This window comes from Salvelinus alpinus, chromosome 36 (genome assembly GCF_045679555.1).
Source record: "Salvelinus alpinus chromosome 36, SLU_Salpinus.1, whole genome shotgun sequence".
Classification (NCBI taxonomy): Eukaryota; Metazoa; Chordata; class Actinopteri; order Salmoniformes; family Salmonidae; genus Salvelinus; species Salvelinus alpinus.
The window spans coordinates 4,793,569-4,816,336 of record NC_092121.1 but is presented as its reverse complement, the minus strand read 5'-3'; the positions used below and the strand labels follow the sequence as shown (position 1 = coordinate 4,816,336).

Here is a 22,768-nt window from a genome sequence, read left to right as displayed (position 1 = left end):
AGCTCGTTCGTGTGCCCACAATAGGCCTATCCTCTACCTGAATATGAAAGACAGTCCTGCATTACATTATTGTTTTCATTCCAAATTGAAGTGTCTATAGGTGTGACTGCAATAATACTTTACATAGATGAAGAAAGCAATTTCATCATTTTTTTAGGAATGTGTGTGACGGGTACTCTTCATTTATTAAAAAATGACAACAATTGTAGATTTGCAATGTGTCGCTAAGAAGGTAAGAACGTTATAACTATTGCTGTTATAGCTATAGGCTTTAGTTGTTACTATTGTTATCATTATTGTATCATTACTAAACAATACAGCGTTAAAAATACATTTACAAGATGAATGTAGAGTCCTTATATATTTTATCCATAGTTGGAAAAATTCAAGATTGACTTTAAAGCTGGGGGGGTTTAAGTACAAATAATTAACAACGTTTACAGAATATAAATAAGCAACAGCAATGACTCATTAGGTTATAAGGAGCCATGGCTAAGGTACTGTATATAACCTGTACTAAAACACAAATAAGTGTGTGATTGTACAAAGTGTGAAGTAATCATCCATTTATAATAAGATGGTCATAATATTTGTGCGTAACGTAGCAATGTCTGTGCGTAATGATGTAAGTGATAGGCTATTGCTAGGCGTGCATTTGAGCTAATAACTATTGTAATGTGTATGACATTGCTGCACATTTCGTCGAATTTATAGGCATAAATCTGACTGATAAATTTGCCATTTTAACAAGGGATTGTAGCCGACACGAAACGCTGCTTAATTTTGACAACAGGTTTGAAAGCGTTAATTCTATAAAATCATACACGTTAGGAACGCACATGAATATGCTCATACAGCTTGGAATAGTCAAGCCAGGTGTATATATATTATTAAACGGAGTGAGTGAATTACATTTGTGTGCAAAATATAATTTAATGCAGATGTTCCATCTAGCAGTAAATAACATGTCAATCTCTGCCATTTTGAAGCCATTTTGAAAACAACTCCGCTACTTGCATTGACACATTGGCGATATGCATTTAATTTAATTAAAGATAGATAAGATAAGAAATGGATAAGAAATGAATTAAACAGGAAGTTCTGGGAATAGGAGATTTAGGCACTTGAATCAACCAGCGCCGCAAGGGGAGGAGCCTGCCGGTGAACCCCAGACGCTATTGGGTCCCTTGCAGGAAGCTGCTCGCCAGACTTTTCGTCAAAATATGTCCTAGCAATGTCATGCTCTGAGAGATTCGTTTTCACGGCGTCCTTGGTTAACTCTTTCGTGGACTGCCGTCCAAAGGAGCCCCCCTCTGTTGCCCACCCTCACCAGCACGCCGCCCGCTCTGACCCTGACTGCAGTGTCCAAAATAACTGTGGTTCCGTGCCAAACACGGCCATACCCGGGACAATGAACCAGCACCAGCCGTTGCAGCCGCCAGAAGCAATGGCCCAGCCTCGATACCAATACCACCAGGGAATACTGAACTGGGACGTGCCACACTTGAGCCCGGTCCGGGTGCCACAGGTCAGTGCGTGCCCTTACAGCGCGTCAAACAGAAAAGACAACTCCTCCTATTTGCTTCTGGAACCTGACGACCACTCAAAACCGTCACCGGACGTGTCTGCCTTCACCAGACTAATGTCAGAGATGGGCTCCATGACGGGCGGTTCTGGTCCAATTCAGGGCTACTTCCGCCCGGAGCAGTCATACTCGGGGATCAAAGTCCAGGAGTACAACAACTGCGTGCACAGCTTGCCCACGACCAATCCACCGCGCTCTCCCCACTCAGACTCGCGCCATTTGTGCAACTTGAGCTTCCCGGTGCTGCCATATCCAGACAATGACTTCAAGCGCGTTATTGATGACTTAGCGCTGGGCAGCAGTGAGTGTCAAGCCCAAAGAGGCGATAGCAGCAGCATCACCCTGGCCAGTCAGACCAACACGGAAGACTTGGTCATAGGTTTACGGCGAGACAAGCCCTCATCAGTCTTACCCGAGGGCGATAAAAGTCCCAGACAGGAGACGCAAGGTGGGTAAATGGAATGAAAAGGCAAAAAGCCTTGAAAGATAGAACGCGACCATGGCAATAGCCACAGGAAAACATGATCCGGTCAATCGAGACATGGTGCTTTTTTTTTACTAAGGCTGTTAATTAAAGGGAAGAGAGAGGAGAGGACAAAGGGAGCCATTGCTCAAAATGTATTTATTGCACGGAACTACCCTCACCAGGCTAAATGGCACTCAATTTTACTGTGCGCTCTTTTGAACATCAAAACAGCGGAAGTCTCCTTTGTGTTTCGGGACAGTTAGCTAGGTGTAGCATACAATTGATTGTGGGCCCAGGTTTATGTGAGAGTAGGCTATAAGCGACTGACTCAGTCTCACAATAAAATGTAGGCTAAAGCTAATGCTAGCTTCTATTAGCCTGTTGCAATGCTAGATGCTATAGCTAACATTAATATAGTTTCGTAAAATGAGCACTGAGAGATGCCGTAAAATCTCTAATTTAAAAAAGGTATCATATAACACGAACGTTAACCAATGAACCAAATATTGACATATTTCAACTCAGGTTGTAAAGTCATCACGCATGCCAATATTTGACATTGAGTGTTCAAATATTACGCAATTTTGTTCAAAATAATATTTTTATGTACAACTATACCATGCTTGTCAATAGTAAATATCGAAATAAGTTGTCCAACGGCATTTGGCATATTAAAAATTAAATTGTCATTATAGGCCTAGTGCAACAGATTAATGGATCAACAATAACTGATTTATTTTATGTGAAATCTTCTGATTTCTATAGCCTAATCAGAATAGAGCTTTGTCACATAAGGATTTATTGAGTAGGCTAGCATCATTTAGCGTAACAATAGCCAATGCCTCGCTGTAAGGCTACACACCATTCACATCATCTTCTACATTCAGATAGACTACTACTTAGCTTTTTGTCCATTTACAATTTAAACATAGGAACATATTTAGATTCGTTAAAGATTTGATCCAAACATGGGGCCTAGCTACGTTTTTATGTTTGACGCATGGGTTTCTCGACAAATGGATTTGACTCCAGTAGGCACGGCACGACAGTCGTTCAATTCAATACCAGAATTGTGAGACCTATTCCTATTCCTCTCCTATGCATGTGTAGTCCTACATATTTCAATTTGTCCTTTTGATAATAGTTTGTTCTTTTGATAATAACCTATTCACGCCCAAGTAGAATGTAAGTCGTGTTAGCTAAGGCCTACATGATAACAAACCTTGCATTTCAGAGAACTACCAGAGAACTAGCAAACAGTGAATTAGAGGAGAAAATAGAACACAAAACAAGTGTACTATCACACACACACACACACAGGGGAGAGAGGCATGTCACGTGACATTATATCCCGTCATAAACTGAAATTATCAGCCAGGTATGCGAGAGCATTTTAGAAATGTGCATATCCTAAAACAAAGAATTCGCGCTCTGCCAGTCTATCACTAAATAAATGTTTTGTCTTGTTTTGACAGAGGACGCAACATTCGAAAATGATGCGTCCTGCGGATGGCTGTGGGCGAAGGCGGGGAGGAAGAAGCGCTCTCCTTACACCAAATACCAAACCCTGGAGCTGGAAAAGGAGTTCCTCTTCAACATGTATCTGACTCGCGATCGCCGCCTGGAGATCGCTCGCAGTGTCAACCTCACTGACCGCCAAGTCAAAATCTGGTTCCAGAACCGCCGCATGAAGTTGAAGAAGATGACACGGGAACACAGAACCAGGGACACGGTCACACATTTCCCCATCTGATTCCTCACAAACATGGTGCGCAGAGACAGGCCTACATGGACAGGAGCACGGGATGATGCAAAGTCAATAATAGGATGGACCATATACTGAAGGATGTGGAGATAGAGGTTCTGATCTGAAGGATGGCCTGGATGAAAGTACTGTCTATGTCCTATACACTTTGCATGAGGATATGGTGGCTCTTACCGGTTACACTTGAGTTTTTCCATGATGGAGAAATATCGGGAAGCTTTTTCTTTCTCCATACCCCTGTCCCGCAACACTCTTCATAAAAGCACTTTATTTTATCATTATTTAAACAACTGTCTTGTAGTTGTTTCTTGATAGCTCAATAGAATGATTGCAACGTTGCTTAATTGGTATTTTTTGCCAGACATAGTTGTTTACAGTTCATGCAGTTCATGCTATTGTTTACAGTTCATGCTAGGCTATGGGAAGCCAATTTTAAAGGATGACTTTATTTATGACGCGAGCACTATTTTATTTATTTTCGGACGCAATGTATTTGTAAGCGCTGGAAAATGTGCACCAATAAGCACAATATGTTGAACTTTTGTAACGGATTTTAAACATGATTTCTTGTTTATACGGAGTCCTTTTTCAGCTTGACTTGAAACAAAGGATGTGTCGATTACAATAATGAATGATTTGATTATATATAAAAAGACCTCTTTGTTTTCTAAATGAGAGCATTTGAATTAAAGGTTACGCTTTCGGTGATATAGGGAAACGTGTTCCTACGCACATGAGCCCTTTGAGGTTCCAAAAGGCAAGCCTGGGATATAATATATACTTTTGTCTTGTATTATTAATTTCTAGGCTAATATTTGTTTTGATATAGTTTCGCCTATCACTTCTGCTTGAATAAATATTCCCCAGTTCCCATATTTCTTCATTTGCAACTTCGATATGTATAGATAGATGGAGAAAAACTGACAGAATAGTTTGATTTGAGGACATCCCATTGCAACAACTTAGGGTTCTAGACACCTATTACCACCCTTGGCCAATTCCTCTTCCTAGGAGCCTTCTCCTACCAGGTCATATGAGCTCCAGTAATGTGATTATTTTATCCTGTAGTGATGATTGTAATTGCTGTAACTATGATTATTAGGCTAGTATTTGTGGTTTGCAGTAGCATAGTTGTATGTTGTCATTTCCTTATCATAACAAGCAATGCCAGTGCATATATTTGGTTTATACAAGGCCTATTTTAAAACAATTTAATCTGATTTAGGAGTGATTCCTTGTAATAACTAATAATGGATATAATATACTTTTACAAGGTTAGCCTACATCTATCGTGTCCCTTTAACCTTCTTTCCCTTGTTCACTAGCTGCGTTCAGTGGCCACCATTTTTTGTAGCCTACCTTCTGAATTCAAAATATGTATATATATTTTTTTCAAAAGCCAAGTTGCAGATGCCAGAGTTTCCGCTGCTGATTTGCGGGTTGTTAGCCAACATACAGGACGGTCTTTAACGTCCTCTGGGAACAGTGTAGGCTTACATGCATTCCACATAGAATTCCTTCTTTTTTTTTGTTGTCTTCCAGATTGTTAGAGATTGGTCGAGCTGGAATTATGATCTGGTCTGTGACATTTATAGCCTTTTACCAGATCATCATGATAACCACGGCACGTAAAAAATAATAATAACGTGCGTGTATTTAGTGTGTGCATATGATTATTTAGTCCCCATTGAATCCATTGGTATCTAGATTTATGGATTCATTCGACGTTATCTATCGTTTCATTCTGCATGGACTTTCTCTGATATTGTTTGAATATGAAGATTTGATGGAAAACACATGCCGCAACTTCCCCACACTGGATACTGGATATGATCGTTTTGTCTGTTGGCCTTTTGTCTTAAAAGGAAACTGTGTAGCGTCTCCTGCTAGCATCGCCATATTGAAGAGCGCACGATTTTAGTGACGCTGTCTGGGGCATCCAGGTTTTATCAGGGGCAATTGACAGGGCATTTATTGTAGACTCAGGAAGTCAGGGTAGCGGATGTGTCACAGGGATTCTAGTACTGTACTTTTCACTACAATAGTATTGCCTGCTATTGTGGTTAACAAAGACGTCTTAACGTGCGTTATAGGCCTTTATGTGCATGATTGAAATGGCATGGGCATGCTACTTCCTCTCATATTCTTCATTCCTGCTGTATTGCAGTTTGTATCTTGTCTCGTTTTATAACTGCTGATCACTTTAGTAGGCTAGTATATATGGAATAAAGGCTACATTTAAAAAAAAAAAATATTCATCTAGCGGAACCAAGAATAACGTTTATGGATGGTCACCCACGTTTATAAGGTATGGGAACTTGTCCAGTGGCTCAATCAGGTTCTCTGAAGGTCTTTGAAGAGAATATGAGACAAAGCTGTTGTGTGATTTAGGTAGTTTCAAGTTGTTGGGCTGGACGCTTATCACAGGAACCTGAAACTACCTGAATTACTCCAGTACTGCACATCAACGCCCGTGCGTAATGGACGAATGCAACAACAACGAGAATGAGCCGTTTCCACACGTCTGCGCACTACCCTCCATTTTGTAATTGCACACTAAAAATGTATTCAATATGATCTAGAAAAGTTGTTATTGTTGACATGTATTTCCCTCCCAATAGTCAACTTACTGCACATGGGCTTGTGGAGAGTTAAACGGCTAATTTAAGCCTCCCCCAAAATACCTGTGTACACTTGGGTGTGATGAACGCTTCTTCAAATATAATAAATACATTGTATGAAGTACAGCACGCCCAGACGCCGTAAATTATCTACATTAAAAACACCAGCACCGGCTCTACCTCATATTCACACCAGCTTGTTTTTTACTTTGCGTCAGGGGCAATGCTCATATATAATTTGCAGGCAATGTAATAACACATTAACATTTACCGTCTACAATACATTTTCTAACTTCTATCTTGTTTCAACTTTGTAATACAAGACAAATATCATTCACAATTTTTTTGTTCTAATTTTCTGCATTGTGATCACGAACTTTTCAATAAACTTCAATGAACAAAATCAAACTCAGAAGCCATATATGCTTTTGATAAATGTGTTTATTTCTTACAGATAAATGTTACAGCATTACTGTTGATACCTTCACAACGTATTCATTACCCTTCACTTATACCACATTTTGTTGAATTCAAAATGGATGAAATGTATATTTTTTTCTCACCCATCTAAACACAATGCCCCATAATCACAAAGTAAAATCATGCTTTTCAAAATGTATGGTAGATTTATTGAAAATTAAATACAGAAATATCTCATTTATATGAGTATTCACACCCCTGAGTCAATACATGTTTACGATTACAGCTGTGAGTCTTTCTGGGTAAGTCTCTAAGAGCTTTGCACACCTGGATTGTACAATATTTGCACATTATTTATTTATTTTATTCCTAAAGCTCCATCAAGTTGGTTGTTGATCATTGCTAGACAGCCATTTTCAAGTCTTGCCATAGATTTTCGAGGGTAATTTAAGTCAAAACTGTAACACGGTCAGTCAGGATCATTCAGTGCTGTCTTGGTAAGCAACCTCAGTGTATGTTTGGCCTTGTGTTATAGGTTATTGTCATGCTGAAAGGTGAATTTGTCTCCCAGTGTTTGTTGGAAAGCAGACTGAACAAGGTTTTCCTCTAGGATTTTTCATGTGCTTAGCTCTATTCCGTTTATTTTAATTTAAAAAAACTCCCTAATCTTAGTCGATGACAAGCATACCAATAACATGATGCAGCCACCACTGTGCTTGAAAATATGAAGTGGTACTCAGGACATAAAGTACATTTTTAGCCACATTTTTCACAGTTTTACTTTAATCCCTTATTGCAAAACGGATGCATGTTTTGGAATATTTGTGTTCTCTAGAGGCTTCCTTTTCAATCTGTCATTTAGGTTATTATTGTAGAGTAAGTACAATGTTGATCCATCCTCAGTTTTCTCCTATCCTTAAGCGGTTTCCTTTCTCTCCGGCAACTGAATTGGGAACAACGCCTGTATCTTTGTAGTGACTGGGTGTATTGATACACCATCCAAAGTGTAATTAATAATATTCAATGTTTGCTTTTTTTTTTTTTAACAGGGTTTTTTGCGAGGCATTGGAAAACCTCCCTGGTCTTTGTGGTTGAATCTGAGGGACCTTACAGAAAATTGTATGTGTGGGGTACAGAGATGAGCTAGTCATTCAAAAATCATGTTAAACACTATTATTGCCCACAGTGAGTCCATGCAACTTATTACGTGACTTGTTAAGGAAATGTTTACCCCTGAACTTATTTAGGCTTGTCGTAACAAAGGGGTTGAATACTTATTGACTCAAGACATTTCAGCTTTTCATTTGATATTAACTTGTAAACATTTCTAAAAACATAATTCCACTCTGACATTATAGGTTATTGTGTGTAGGCAGGTGACACAAAATCTCAATTTAACCGTTTTAAATTTCAGGCTGTAACACAACAAAATGTGGGAAAAGTAAAGGGGTGTGAATACTTTCTGAAGGCACTGTACATCTTCATATATAACCCAAGGGTTACCATGAATTTTACCACAGGGATGTCTCTATTGGGAAAATGACAGTTACACGTGAATGGTTGACACACTTTCTCTTGTTTGTTTTGATGATTTCATGTGAAAGAGTATAGACTTTTTGGACTGGTATGAAGAGCGAGGCCCTTAGGGGTGTGTGTGTGAGTTGTGTGTTGTGAGTGTGTTTGAGAGAGAGATCTGTCATCATGAAACCTAACAAATTCATTAACTTGGTCTGAAGGTGGATTCTTACACGTTCAATGGCAATGAATGTAAAACAGCTTAGCCCCGATCTGCCATTGTATTCTGCATTTCAGTTGGCAAAGAAGCATATTACCTACTTCCCCACAGTTAGATAAACTCATGGATGCTATTTGTATTTCTCTGCATCCATTATGAAGGAAGTTAGAGGTAGTTTCGCGAGCCAATGCTAACTAGCGTTAGCGCAATGACTGAAAGTCTATGGTATCGAGTAGCATGCTAGCAGTTACCACATGCTTCCAGTCATTGCGCTGTTTCTACTAATATGCTCGCAGTTAGTATAGACTTCCAGTCATTGTGCTAATGCTAGTTAGCAATTGCACTAACACTACTTAGCAACTTCCTTCAAACTCTACGCAGAGACATAAAATGGTATCCATGATTTAATCAGACTCTGGGGAAGTAGATAAAGAGTTTCATTGCCAAAATCCTGAAGTATCCCTTTAAGGCTTATCCAGAGGGGGCTCACAGAAAGATGACAGAGCGTAACACATATTCATGTCAGAACGGTAATTAACAGACATAGTAAGTTTGTATGCAGTCATGTCAAACTTTCAAACTTCAATGTCTGTCATTTTATTTCAGCAGTGTTCACGAAAACATGACCCTTATTTAGACGCTAGCCGAAAAAGCTAAAGGTCAATTCATTTGCATTTCAGCAACAACTTCATGACACTGCGTTCGATATGTATATATATATTTTTTCATTATATTTTATCTGATCAGGATAGATAATGCAATGCATACGAATAGCATATGTTATATAGTACACAGAGAGCAAGCATATGTGTTAACTATTTCCCACATACAATCATGTCTTGATTATTAATATCTTAAAGGCTGATTTATTGTGACTAGTTACTGCTCAAATGTGTAGGTTACTGTTTACTGCTTTAGGCTAGCAGCAACAATCACCGAAAGAACTGCAGACTGCATACTATTTAGCATATAGGCTAATATTAGCTACATGCTATACTAATGCTGAAGCTTCTACTACTAACCTATACAGGCCTGCTGCTGCTACTATTACTACTACTACTTTCTTACAACGCACTGTTATGTAAAATGTGTTATATTTAGTAAATATCCTATTATAGTTGTGTAGTCCCAAGTGCAAGCAGGCTAGCTTTAGTAAGAGCATCAGAACCTTTAAAATCAAGCATTTACTGTCAACAAAGGAGGATACAAATTGATTAGGCCTACTTGGAGATGGGGTTGGTAACATAATCATAGTTGACATGAGTTTCCTAATATCATAATCACTTAAGGAATTAGACTGAATACCATTATATAGTGGTATTAACAAACGAATATTATTCACATAAGACAGGAGAGCAACAAAATATTATTCACATTATTTGAACGTTGTAAAACACACCAATATCCCGTCCCTCTTTTTTTGCGGACAAATTAAGCTACATAGCATATAAAGGCATGTAGCCAAAGTTAATTAACAACATTTAGGATAAAAACGTTTCTGTATAGAACCAAAAAGTGTTATATACTTGCTTCATATATGGCACCCCGTAAGGTTCTATATTGAACTGAAATTGGTTCCATATAGAACCCTTTATGGGATGGAACCCAATGGTTCTAAATGGAACCTTACGTGGTTCTACATATAATCTTTAGGGGTGCCATATATGAAGCAAGCAATAGAACCCTTTTTGGTTCTATCCGGAACCTTTTTTCCTCGAGTGTAGGCTACTCACAAAACGTATTTTATTGGCTCTCTTGTGCAGAAATCCACTTAAGAGACTTTCTGAGTGTCTTTAAACAGTTCTAAAGAACCTGAGCATAATCATAAGATATTTCATTTTGCACGTCACTAGTGTTGCCCATAGCTTTGGAGAGGCGATGTGATAGTTATTGTAACTCCTGGCAATATTAAGTTTCTTATTGAAAAGTGGAGGCTCTTGTAGTCGGAAGAAATATCTGATGATGAATTATAAGTATAGATACATGTGCTTGTTTCATGGTTTGTTTTACGTTGATTTAACAATGAGGTGTTATCAAACCCTTATTATTGTAACTTGTAGGCCTATCTCCTTACCAGTGATTACATTTTGTTACGATAATTACGATACGATAGTCTACCACATTTAATTAAACGTTGCTCTTGACATTTTTTTTAAACATTTCGTGCGGTTGGCAGATAATGTTTTCAATGTTTACTACTCCAATGTATCTAATTAAGTTGTTGGCACTTTGCACAGCGGGTATTGGGTGGAGTGTATTCAATTACCAATGCAACATTCAAGCCAGTGGAAGGCTACACGCAATGTTATGTAGGGAAAAACATTCAAATGGCCTTACAGATGAATCTCATCTACCCAATTCCCTTTCGCATGTTATCGTGCTTTGGAATTAGTCTATATATTTTTTAACATAACAGCTGCTAGGCTATTTAGTGCTCAATAACCCTGCAGATTTATTCGAGTGCAAACACAGCGCAAAGTCTTCTCAGCCGTAGGTATTCCTATATTGCTGTTCTTTTTGCACTTGATAGAAGTTGTTCTGAAGCTGAAATGCATTAGATGCTAGCACGAGAGCCAGTGGAAGGCAGAGAGATCATTGAAGGCCGAGGCCAAAGCTTTGACCCGCTTGAATGTGACAAGTCATGCACAATACCTGGAAAGCTGCCAGAAATAAATATGAACTGTCTCCAAACCGTTAACTTATGAGTCTTCTTCGCTTCCCCCTGTATCAGTAAAATGGTCATCATCCTCTGGGTTTTCGAATATCCTGGTGTAGTCTCACTTCTGCGGTGTTTACTTTTTGTGTCTGAGTGTGAAGTGAGCGTTTTTGTCAGTGGCAGGAATGCTACAGCAGAGTCGTTTACGGTCCCCGCCACAGGCGATATATCAAGTCTATAAAAATCAAAGCTGCCTGATGTAGTATTTTATTATAGTATTAAACGACCAAAAAAGTTCAAGTAGTTCCTTCCATAAAGACAGGGGATTGGCACGCAGTAGTGTTTAATGCGCTCGTTAAGAAACATTACTCTTAATCTTCCAATAAAGCATGAACATAGACATTTCCTACACCAGAGGAAACTCAGACGCAAGTTTAAAGAAAACAAACCAATAAACGTCTAAAAACCTGAAGATTTGAAACATAAAAACGTTATCCGTGATAGACATCCAGAGATGAACGTGGTAGAGAAATAATGGCGCCTTAATAGTATTCCGATGTTAGTTAGATTCTGATGATGTATTGGGCATTCATACACGTAATATATTGGATAAGGCTTATTGTATTCAACGGCCTTGTTCCATGAGACGCATGCATGTTTATCACTTTGATAAAGAAAATAATGTGGTCGCTTATTTTGTCGACCACTGTTTCCAATATGCATGTATAGTGTCGTTGGGATGCATAATTCAGCTGGATGTTTCTACGACAGCCTACAGATACCCACATATATATGGACGCATTCACATTTTGCATATTGCATAAACAAGACAATTTATTTAGAGAGGAAAATTTGTACAGTGCTAGGAGAGGTGCAGCCCCCTTGGCGGATTGATTTACGCCCCATTGACGCTTTATCAGGCTCGTGAAAAAAAGTCTGACCAATCATTTCGCTCCGAGCGCACAGCCCCAGCAACCTAGCTCTACTTTGTTCGTAGGCTAGTAGAAGGCTAGTAAAAAAAAGACTTCTGTCCTATATGTTTTCAATTCAATGAACCGTGAATTGTATAATGTCCGAGAATGTCAATTTCTGGAACGCTGAGCAACTATTATGTGGACTCTATAATAAGTCACGAGAGCGAAGATCCGACTTCAGTCAGGTTTTCCAATGTACAGTATTCCAACTCCAGGCAACCGGGGGGACATGGCGAGCATCCCGAATTCCCCTCTTGTAGCTTCCAGCCTAAACCTCCAGTTTTTAGCTCGTCCTGGAGCCCGTTCAGCCCCCATGCCTCAAATGGCTTACCAGCGGTTTACCATCCATACATCCCGACTCAGCCCGTGCCTTCCACGGACACCCGATACATACGCACTTGGCTCGACTGCGCTCCGCGCTCGGAGTCCCTCCCCGGGCAGGGGCAGGTCAAGATGGAGCCGCTACTGGGACACCTCGGGGAACCCCCCAAAATCGGTGGACACGAGTACATTTTGGAATCCTCTTCGGCAAGAGAGATGAATTCCAGCCAGGGCTCCGGATTCGAGGACAATAAGGATATCTGTGAAGGTAGCGAAGACAAAGACGGGCCAGATCAAAGTAAGTTATAAAACGAGGAAGTGAACAGTCTGTAAAGCTTTTAATGCTGTCATAAAACAGGAACAAAGAGATAGCGAGCCATAGAGGCTCACTACCAAATATGGTCCGTAGTGTGCGTCTAATTTACTATGTATGTTTACGTTAGAATTATTATCATATATTTATACATACATCAGGTCAGGGTATGGATGGTACTCTGTTTTGGAGCTTGCGACATTTCACGTGCGCGGTTTTCTGCGCTGTCCTGCCTTAGTTTTGGGGACCAACTGGTATTGAATATAATTTGACTGCAGTAAGTTTTGGCACACAGTCTCTGAGAACAGGTTATCTGCGCTCAGTTGCACTTTAGTGCAGTTCGTTTTGTCAGCAGCTTGTTTTAATCTAGTAATAACTGAACAGCACCTCAAGAAAAACGTCCCTCTATTGAACTATGTGCCAAGAGCCTCTCCAGTGCAAATGTAGGGTTTACCAGGGCAAGGCCCCCTTAACTCTAGTCAATATTTTAGTGTAAATATCCTCTCTAAGGGAAAACGAGCCTTTGTTTCATTCACGTCTGATGACAGTAGTCTATTTATAGACATTTCATGTAATTTAGAAGGTGGAGTGTGGGGGATTGGGCTATATGTTCGTTTCTGCAATAATTATTATTCTGGCAAAGAAACCGCATTGACGACATTTTCTGGAAATAAAGTTTTATTGATGCCTTTAGCGCTGTTGAGTGTGCAAGAGTCTCTCTTTAACACCACCAAATAAATCTGAAACATTTTCCAAGTGAGACTCACAGTTGGGTTTTTTACAAGCAGACTCATCTGTCTGAGCTATATGACATTATGTGGAGGATGTTGGTCACTGCACTCTCAGTTGACTCGCTGTTCTAGCCATGCCTATGGTTGCCTTGACAGAATAAAATTAATTTTCTCTCCTTTACCAACACTGCCTCATAAGATCAGGCTGGCTATTAATCAGGCCTGGAGCCGAGCCGGAGTGGAAACCTATATATTTGTGTTACTCCGCACAGCACAGTCTTGTTGAAATAGGCTTTGCGTGCTCGCCCGGTAACGTTTTGGTGCGCCGGGACACATAGAGATATATCATACATCTGAGGCCTAACCTACATTGGGTGGGTCAAGGTTCTGACAGATGGTCATTTTCGAGTAGCATGGACTGACGGTGGAGACGAACGTCGATTTGAATCCACAAAATGGGTTCACGCACTACGTGAACTCTCTAATGGATGGTGCGCAACAGAATTCCCCTTTGTGTTGCCCTGGGCGGCATTCCAGAATAAACTACGGGCAAAGGCAATGAAGTTGGGAATTACACGTCCCTCTTTGTGCTAGCAGCGGATTGTGAGTGAAAAAAAGTGATTGCCCCTGAAGTTTATTAAGTTATAAGACCAGCCAACATCACTATTAATTGTAGTATGTTGGCTCCCTGGGACAGTTGGGGAAAAACATATAAAATACGATGCAATCTTATTGTAGAGAAATGCAATAACGAATCTCTCTAGGCATATACGAAAGGTCAATTTCTCAGACTATTAAGGTAAAATTGCGAAGAGACATGATGGTATAATAACGGTCTGTAGCCATTATGTGTTTCCATCCCAACATTCGTCACAAAACAGACCATGATCATCCAACGACAATACCCTCTTAAACGTGCATTGTTGCAGATCATGTCTCGGAGCTCATAAGTATTTAGATGGCACACCTCTATCTCCGACGTGTCCGCCGGCAACGGATAGCTTTACAGGGTTATCAATCATCCCCGAGGGATTATTTCCTTTCATGATAACAATAGGATTGCGTCATAAGATTTAGGATATTGGAGACAGTTGATGTGGAATGAAAGTGCGTGTCTAGGGGCATGGGCCGATTGGATTTCTCTGCGTTGGTTACATGTATGTAGCCTAAGAGAAATGGCCATGGGCTTCAATGAGCCCAGATTTTTTTTCATCTGTAGAAATGCACGGATCCATTGGCCAAAGCTATAACCCTTCACATATCCGTACGCGTTATGGGATAGCACTGGATGGTTTGTCATGCAGTGACAGGAAAAGCCCTGACTTTGCACGGGATGAATGTCACTAGGTGATTATGTACTTGGGGAATGCGAAGCACCACTTTGCGTGTCACAAAGCCCACTTCTACCTCCAGTGCCTCGGAACAGGCATTTGTGTCCACTTGCAGATGCAATCGATCCAATGCCATGCCTGGGAGATTTATATCCCCACGGCCTTTTGAGTAATCAAGGTATTCTCAGTTTAAGCTTTTCAAGGCCGTTTGAATGCCATGGTAGCCCAACATGCACAGTGATGGTATACCAAAAGCAACTGTGAGGAAATGTAGATGGGCCTACATGAAAATACATAGCATGCATTCCCGAGAAAGCCACCAGAGAGGAAAGGCGTCTCCACGGAGACAGCAAGAATTATTTCCCCTGGAACATATCCCATAAAAAGGAGATAATCCACTTTCCAAAGCAACCGCATTTCAGGGGGACTGCATTTTTGTTTGGGTTAGGCTCTGTTGCTCACTATAGGTCTCTCATAGTTCCAATGCTTTTGGCTCTGTTGGGGGAGGATAGCTTCTCCTCATAACCATGCTGCGCTTTCTTCACTAATTGCATTCGGCTGAGGCCTGCTAACCAAGCTGAAGGGTGGAGTGCATTGCCATGATTGGAGGTTCTGACAAAAAAAAATAAGGAGAATCGTAGTTTACGAGATATCATCACATCCAAGTGTTCCACCCATTTAGAGTGCACTTCTCACAAACAGGGTGATTTTCAAGGTCTAGTGGGGTGAAGGACACGAGTACTTTTTCCATTATCTTTGTGTTTCCCATTTATGACGTTGTTATGGTAACATGAAAAGACACCTTGTGGTCCAGGAAGTACTTTCATGGTAAACATGTACATTGAAGGAACTGCCTGTCCTCTAAACCCATTTACAATACCAACCAAGATCACCTTCGGCCTGAGGGGAGGTGAGGAACTACTTTCCTCTCTCCTCTACATTACCGAACACGGTTCCATTTGGAGCAATATGAGCCTTGGCTTTTGATATCACTTTAACTCAATTATATAACGCATGGGCATGGATATCTTGTTATTACGCACGCATGTTTGTATTTAGTTATGTTATGAGGCTTGCTAGTCTAGGGCCTATTCTGGTCTGTGTTTGTTAGCCATTTACTAAAGGTCTTTGTCTGACTTTCCCTTGTAGATGACCCCTCTGTCAACTGGTTGCATGCCCGGTCTTCCCGGAAGAAGCGGTGCCCTTACACGAAATACCAAACCCTCGAGCTCGAGAAAGAGTTCCTCTTCAACATGTACCTCACCCGGGACAGAAGGCACGAGGTAGCGCGCTCCCTGAACTTGACCGAGAGACAAGTCAAAATATGGTTCCAAAACCGACGGATGAAAATGAAGAAAATGAATAAGGACCAACCCAAGGATTAAGAAAAAAGGGGAGTGCTATTAAAAAACACCACCATCACAAAGAGTCTGCTTTCTCGTTACTTTTCCCTTAAATAGGCATACATGGACTGTAATGGGTAAAGTAGGGGTACAGGAAGCTTGTTTTTGTTATTTTCCATATCGATGTGAAATACCCTCTGACGTTATAGAAGCACAGACCAATAGAGAAAACCCTTATGGTCCATTGTAGCTGAGTTGGTATAGCATGGCGCTTGTGACGCCAGGGTAGTTGGTTTGTTTCCCGGGATCACCCGTACATAAAATGTATGCACGCATGACTGTAAGTCGCTTTGGATAAAAGCGTCTGCTAAATGGCATATATTATACTATACAGTAGAAAGGAGGGTGGATTCACGCGGGTCTTTCTCAAGCACTGCTTTTACCACGTATTTATTGCTTTACGCATGACGCCAACGCTCATCAGGAGAGGCGCGGAGGTGCTGAAACGTCGGTTTCATGTGGTCATTAATACATAAGAGAAACGGTTGTAGTTAAAGGGTGTGTGCAACCTGCATTTATTCTTATCTTTTAGTTTTTTGTTCGCTCCATTCCTCTGTTCAACTCCATAGATGCGTCTTACGTAATGACGGTGCTAGGCCTGTAACTGATCCTTCACGAAAAATACATCATTTTATTTTCCGAGCAGCAGTTCCCCAATTCAGTTCCCCGATGATGTTATGTTTTAAATCGATGAATAACCTAGTGTGGCGTCACATCCCCCAGAGCCCCTTTGACTGGGTCGCATTTACCAAAATATCAGGGTTCCAGGTATTTGTTGTAATCCCTTTAAATACTAACTCAACAGGTATATGCACACTCTTATATGTATCTAATTTTTCTACATAATACTTTCACATTCAAGTTCCTTGTGCGTAAAAAGTGCGTAATAACCTAATAAGGGTTTCATATGGAAAGGTCTATGACATGGCTCTCCAACCCTGTTCCCGGAGAGGTACTGTCCTGTAGGTTTTCACTCCAACTCCAGGTTGTAATGAACCTGATTCAGCTTATCAACCAGACAAATATTAGAATCAGGTACGCTAGATTAGGGTTGGAGTGAAAAGCTACAGGACAGTAGCTTTCCAGGAACAGGATTGGAGAACCCTGGTCTATGGGGTATTTATCCGTTAACATTTCCTTGAGACCAATGTTACTATTTCGTTGTGTAATTGCTAAAAAGTATTTTAGACTACTTGATGTGGAAATTAATCAGGAATACGTGTTTTCGGGTAGATAGCGCGACATGGTATATTTCATTGAAGTATCATATGCAACAATGATAGATCACATTCAAGATGGAACCTTGTTCGTGACTGGGATTAATCCTAGTTTTATATAGTTCGGTCTGCCAATATAAGGTCAGTAGATCCAGTGGCCCTTAGCCTACTTGCTTTGATCTAATGACTGTGCAGTCTAACAGTGGGACGTTTCGAACATTTACGTGGAAGTAAAAGGACCTACAATAACCCGCCCTTTTACGCTCTCTCTCATTTTGATATATGCCATAAAAAGATTTACTCCTACGCGCTTAAATACAGGATATAACATATGTCGAAGAAAAACAAGCCTACATTGTCTAAGAATAAAATGTTTACATTGTTAGCGCATGCCTAATATCATAATGAAATGTAATTTATTTCTTTATGTTTGTGTGTTTTGGAAATGAAAATCTATCTAAAGAAAATGCGCCATGCTATAGCAGTTTTTGGATGGTAATATTTCTAATTAATTGTAAATAGGCCTAGGTGAATAACCTCGATTGTTTTTATTGGAATGAGTTGAATATGTTCAAAATTGGTGTTTTGGGAAATGACATCGGAGTTGAATGAGCAGACGTCGTTTCTCCAGTTTTAGATATTGTTTACATGTTCTTGTCCAGAATGTATTGAGCATTAACTGATTTAACCGTGTTGTCAATACAATAAGGAATGACGTACTTATTTGGTGTACATGTATTTTTGTTTGTTTGTTTGTTTGTGTGAGTACTTACAAACATCCTGGGAGACTCTTAGGATGCATTTTCAGTGAGATATGAAATGGGTGGCGTTTCTGGAGTCGCGCGCACGGCTGACCTTCATTCTGAATATTAAGGAGCATTAGACTCCATTGTGTCTCCATGCGCTCGAAGCCTCGCATATTCATTGCAGATGCATATTCATTGCAGGCCTTCAGGTCATCTCAGTTGGACTCTTCATTTTTAATAACAACAACGCTGTAAGGACCGACTCCAGAAACTACCAACCCCCTCTGTCTTTTTTTAATTTTTATATCACATTAATCTCTTGTGTCCCTTATGTAAATTGTATTCAGTCCTGTGTTGTTTATCTGTGAGATAGAACTGCTGATGCTGGATTCGTATTAAAAAAATAGTTTACATTAGAACAACGTCTCTGCACTTTTTTACTGCTGTTGATAACTTCATGGAATTGATATGAGATTCAAATGAAAGTAAAGCAGTTGTATTTATGATAGCCAATTCATTTTAGACAGTGGGAAGGTCTCAAGAGCGCGCGTAATAGGGCGCATATGCGCCTTCTCTCTGCGTGTGAGTGACAACAAAACAAGTTTGAGGCTTTTTATATTTCCAATTCCACTTCATCTTTTAGGAGGAGCATGTGTTCGAAATATGTCTCGTGCGCCGGAGCATTTGTCTTGAATTGTACTTGAAGGAAAGGAGTCAATTTGGCCAAGTATGCGCATAGTTCCCTGAAGAAGATAGCCCCAGACCCTAACATTCATTAAGATGACTCTATGGCAGAGTTTATCTTGACGTTTTCATTTAATACGCTTATGACAATACAAGTTTGGGTTTTGTGTATTTAAAATGTCCCACTCGTGTAGAACCCGAGAAGGGGATAGAGAAGGACGTGGAATGAAACCAATCTGCTGTGCTGTACTGTGCGTGGAAAATACTATTCATGGGGCCTGTGGCACATGACTAGTGAGGTAGGTTATGATTCTAAGGCCCATGTTCGCTTTTTTCCAAAGAGGAACGCAAAGAAAACTGCATGATTTTTTAATAGGTCTTTCCAAAAATGGCACGCCCAGCAAATGCCCACCCCTTTGCATAATGAGTCCATATATTATATTTAACTAAAAAGCAGTCTATTCATGAACTTGGATTAAATAGTTTTATAGATTTATTGCCGTATTTTGGTACAATGTGGCGCATAATGGTACAATTCATACCCTATATCCTCCTGTAACATCCCATAATAAACAATGATGCTAATGTTTCATCGATTTATTTTTCAGAAATGGAAAATAACAACATGGGCGTGGAACTCTGGAGACTGAATATAGGCTACATGAGGTTGAATGTACAATAACATTGTTGGGTGTTATTATCTGAATCCCTGCAGCCTATAGTAATTAAAATATGTCTTGAAGTTCGGGCCAACCAGAACTACTGGCTTGCAGATGTACAACTGAGACGTTACCGTTTTTTGCGTCGCCAAGCATATGGGAATAAAAAGCCTATTTCTTGTTAGGGTCAGTATTGGTTATTATGGCTCTGTACCACCCAATCCTGGGCCTGTTATGGTATTTTTTTCAGGAGGAAACAAACAGCAAAAACGATGTGGGCTTTCGTTTGGGGAGGAGGAGATGGGGAAGCCGACTGTCATAAAAGAGAGAAAGAAAATTCAATGCGGTGTGCCGCAATAAAATAATATGACTGCAATAAAACTTAATAGGGTATACCTTTCTGAAGGTTAAGAACTAAACGGCTGTAAAGCAAACACTGGGAGAAGGAAAAGTTTCAAGTCCTCCTTAATAACTGTTTCGAGGTGTCGTGTGGTAGGCCTAATCCACGTTCCTAGACTGGGGATTTACGTTGTTCCTTTGCGTTTTTGTCGTTTATTGTTTGCTGCGTTTGTTGTTTTCGGATTCCACTAGGAGTGGGGGGCTTGCGTGGCGAGGTCTGGACTTCCAGATGAACCGCCGGAGTCCAGTGTTCGCGAAGCATCCCTTTGTTTCACTTCCGAGCGCATCCTGGCCGCCCTATAGCAGTGCCATAAAACGCCACAAAAAGATTCTGGCGAGACGTCTGACATAGGGGAACCTTAATCTGTTAACAACCTCGCCCCCAGGCTAGGCTGGCCATTTTGTGGCAGAACCTTCGATTGTTAGGTCATGGAATAGGTTCTAATAGGTGGTCAGAGTGCATCTCTTTCTTTTAAAAACTCTGTTTTCCCCATGTTCTCATTTTCAGTTTGCAATTCTGTTGTATGACAGTATGCTGTGATTTTGCATACATTCATTGAGTAAAAAGACAAACTCCTGGACAGAGTAAATTCAATTTATCATGGCAATTTTATCATACACCAGATTATCATACCAAATCTGAAATGACAACAAACGTTGCAACCTCTTTTTGACAATCATTACCACTCTTGTCAGTACTTGCTACCACTATGAGGCACACTACGACCCTTTTCAAAGAAATTACCATAATTATAGGCTACAATTAGGCCCCACAACAATAACCAGAGATGAACGAATAGTAATAACCAACATGTATATTATACGTTGTAAGTTGTTTTGACATTTAAACCTCAATGAATGTTTCTATTCATATTGTTTTTTATTGTGATCAAGTTATTAGTTTTTTGGTTGTCAGGACAAACAAAAAACACATGCCAACAGAAATTACACAATTTTTTTTTACACATAAGTGTGTAATTAAACAAAATTACACACTTATCCCTCCCCCTCTGCTTCCAACCCGCAGGGTTGAGTACATATATTAAAATAATGGACTTTATACTACCAAGTGTTGTAGTCCATAAGTGAATATTCTCTAATGTTGCACCATGTAGAGATCATATGAGTAAATGTGCCAGGAGTACCCAGGGGTCAGAGCATACAGACAGGGGTTGAGTTTGTCTTCAACTGGAAAGTTTTTTTGGAGTCGCATAACTCATATGGGCAAAATTAATAAATAGCTTTGACTTCTAAATCTCTACAAGCTAGACTTCTCAAATATGTGCACAGAAAATGAATGTTTCTAACGCATATTGTTGATTATGTTTTTCCATCAACTTTGGCAAAAGTTATGTAAATGATCATTTCCTAACATGAGCTTGATTCAAAGTTCTTAAAATAAATATTCTGATCATTCTTATTTTCGTTTGAACCATGCACGAGAGGTCGACGAATAAGGTTGAAGCATAATTTACCCTCGTGTTAACACGTCATTCGTTTTTAGAAACAATTAAAAACCTCACTTGCAAATTACAAAGTTTCTTTAAATATTTTAACAATTTCGTGTTCTTTTTTTTTTTTTACATTATTCAGGTTATTCATCTTACATGATTCATCTCAAATGATATGTTTAATTTGTTGTCTGCATATAATCAAATACAATAAGGTATGCTTTCTATTAGGTAGGCAGCTATTAGAGTAACAACTTAAATGAAACAAATATGTATTATATTCTTTCCAACAATATGTAGGCCCATGTACGGCAGCTAATTATTTCTTACAAAAATAAGTTTGTAGGCTACATATAGAAATGACTCGATTGATATTATGTTGTCAATTAAATAGGCCTAAATAATTACACATTTTTAGCAATATTAATTAAACTAGACGGGATTAGGCATATGTATAGACTAACATGTCTTCAGAACAGAAGAGGAACAGCTCTTGTAGCCTATGTGTTTTCTCATTTCGAAATAAGGCCTATCCTTGCACTGTTTAGCTATGAAATAGCGTCATTATGTGGGTTTATGGGTCGTGTTCATAGAATCATAAACTGGTATTAACTTGAAATCCCTGCGTCACACCTAAAAACGGCCTCTTGGTGGCGATGTTGGTCCACGAAAGAAAGCCTCCACTGTGTTGTCTGCCTATCCGGAAGTCCTTAGAAAACTCAGACAGGCCACTTTACACCACCCAAACTTGGGAGAAGAGAACCTCTTGCATCACTTAAAGAGATTTTGAAGTGCGGCAAGAAGATTAATATAGGCCTATATGTTTCTCCTGTATTAGGGTAAGATTTCAAATTAGGCCTATATATTTGAATAGTCAAACAGAAGCGCATTGACAATGATTTGGGCTATTTGTTTGCTTCCTCAGAAACGTTATTAGCCTGCAAATAATGTTTTCACCCTAAAGCACTTATATAAAGGGCACAGCTCTTCTGAGAGGATTATATAGCCTACTAATTTGTAATAATTGATATTCTGTTGGTTTAAAGGTGTTGTCCATGACTTTGGGAATAATTACTAAAAACAAACTGAATGTTGTGAAGGTTTTTATGATTTATTGTTATTCGATTGCAATGTGTTTAACTTTGTAGTACAACTATTATATTCATTATTCGGATCGAAAAACGCTGTTCATATTTATGTTTTTTTTTACAATGTAACGAAATATGGAAATAAGTGACTCTTGCTGTAAACCGTCATGTTAGAAGTAAAATGCCGCTAAATTGGGTAACAC

The 22,768-nt window shown here is 39.7% G+C and overlaps 2 protein-coding genes across 2 annotated transcripts; both read left to right on the top strand.

Moving 5' to 3' along the window:
* The first annotated feature begins 1,015 nt into the window (after positions 1-1,015).
* LOC139565195 (homeobox protein Hox-B10a-like) lies at positions 1,016-6,561 on the top strand. Its single transcript, XM_071385346.1, has 2 exons — positions 1,016-2,033; positions 3,527-6,561. The coding sequence occupies exons 1-2, from the start codon at positions 1,235-1,237 to the stop codon at positions 3,802-3,804; spliced, it is 1,077 nt and encodes a 358-aa protein (XP_071241447.1). The 5' UTR covers positions 1,016-1,234; the 3' UTR covers positions 3,805-6,561.
* Positions 6,562-12,156: 5,595 nt separating this feature from the next.
* LOC139565125 (homeobox protein Hox-B9a) lies at positions 12,157-18,261 on the top strand. The gene is made up of 2 exons (XM_071385225.1): positions 12,157-12,841; positions 16,068-18,261. The coding sequence occupies exons 1-2, from the start codon at positions 12,328-12,330 to the stop codon at positions 16,301-16,303; spliced, it is 750 nt and encodes a 249-aa protein (XP_071241326.1). The 5' UTR covers positions 12,157-12,327; the 3' UTR covers positions 16,304-18,261.
* Positions 18,262-22,768: the final 4,507 nt, after the last annotated feature.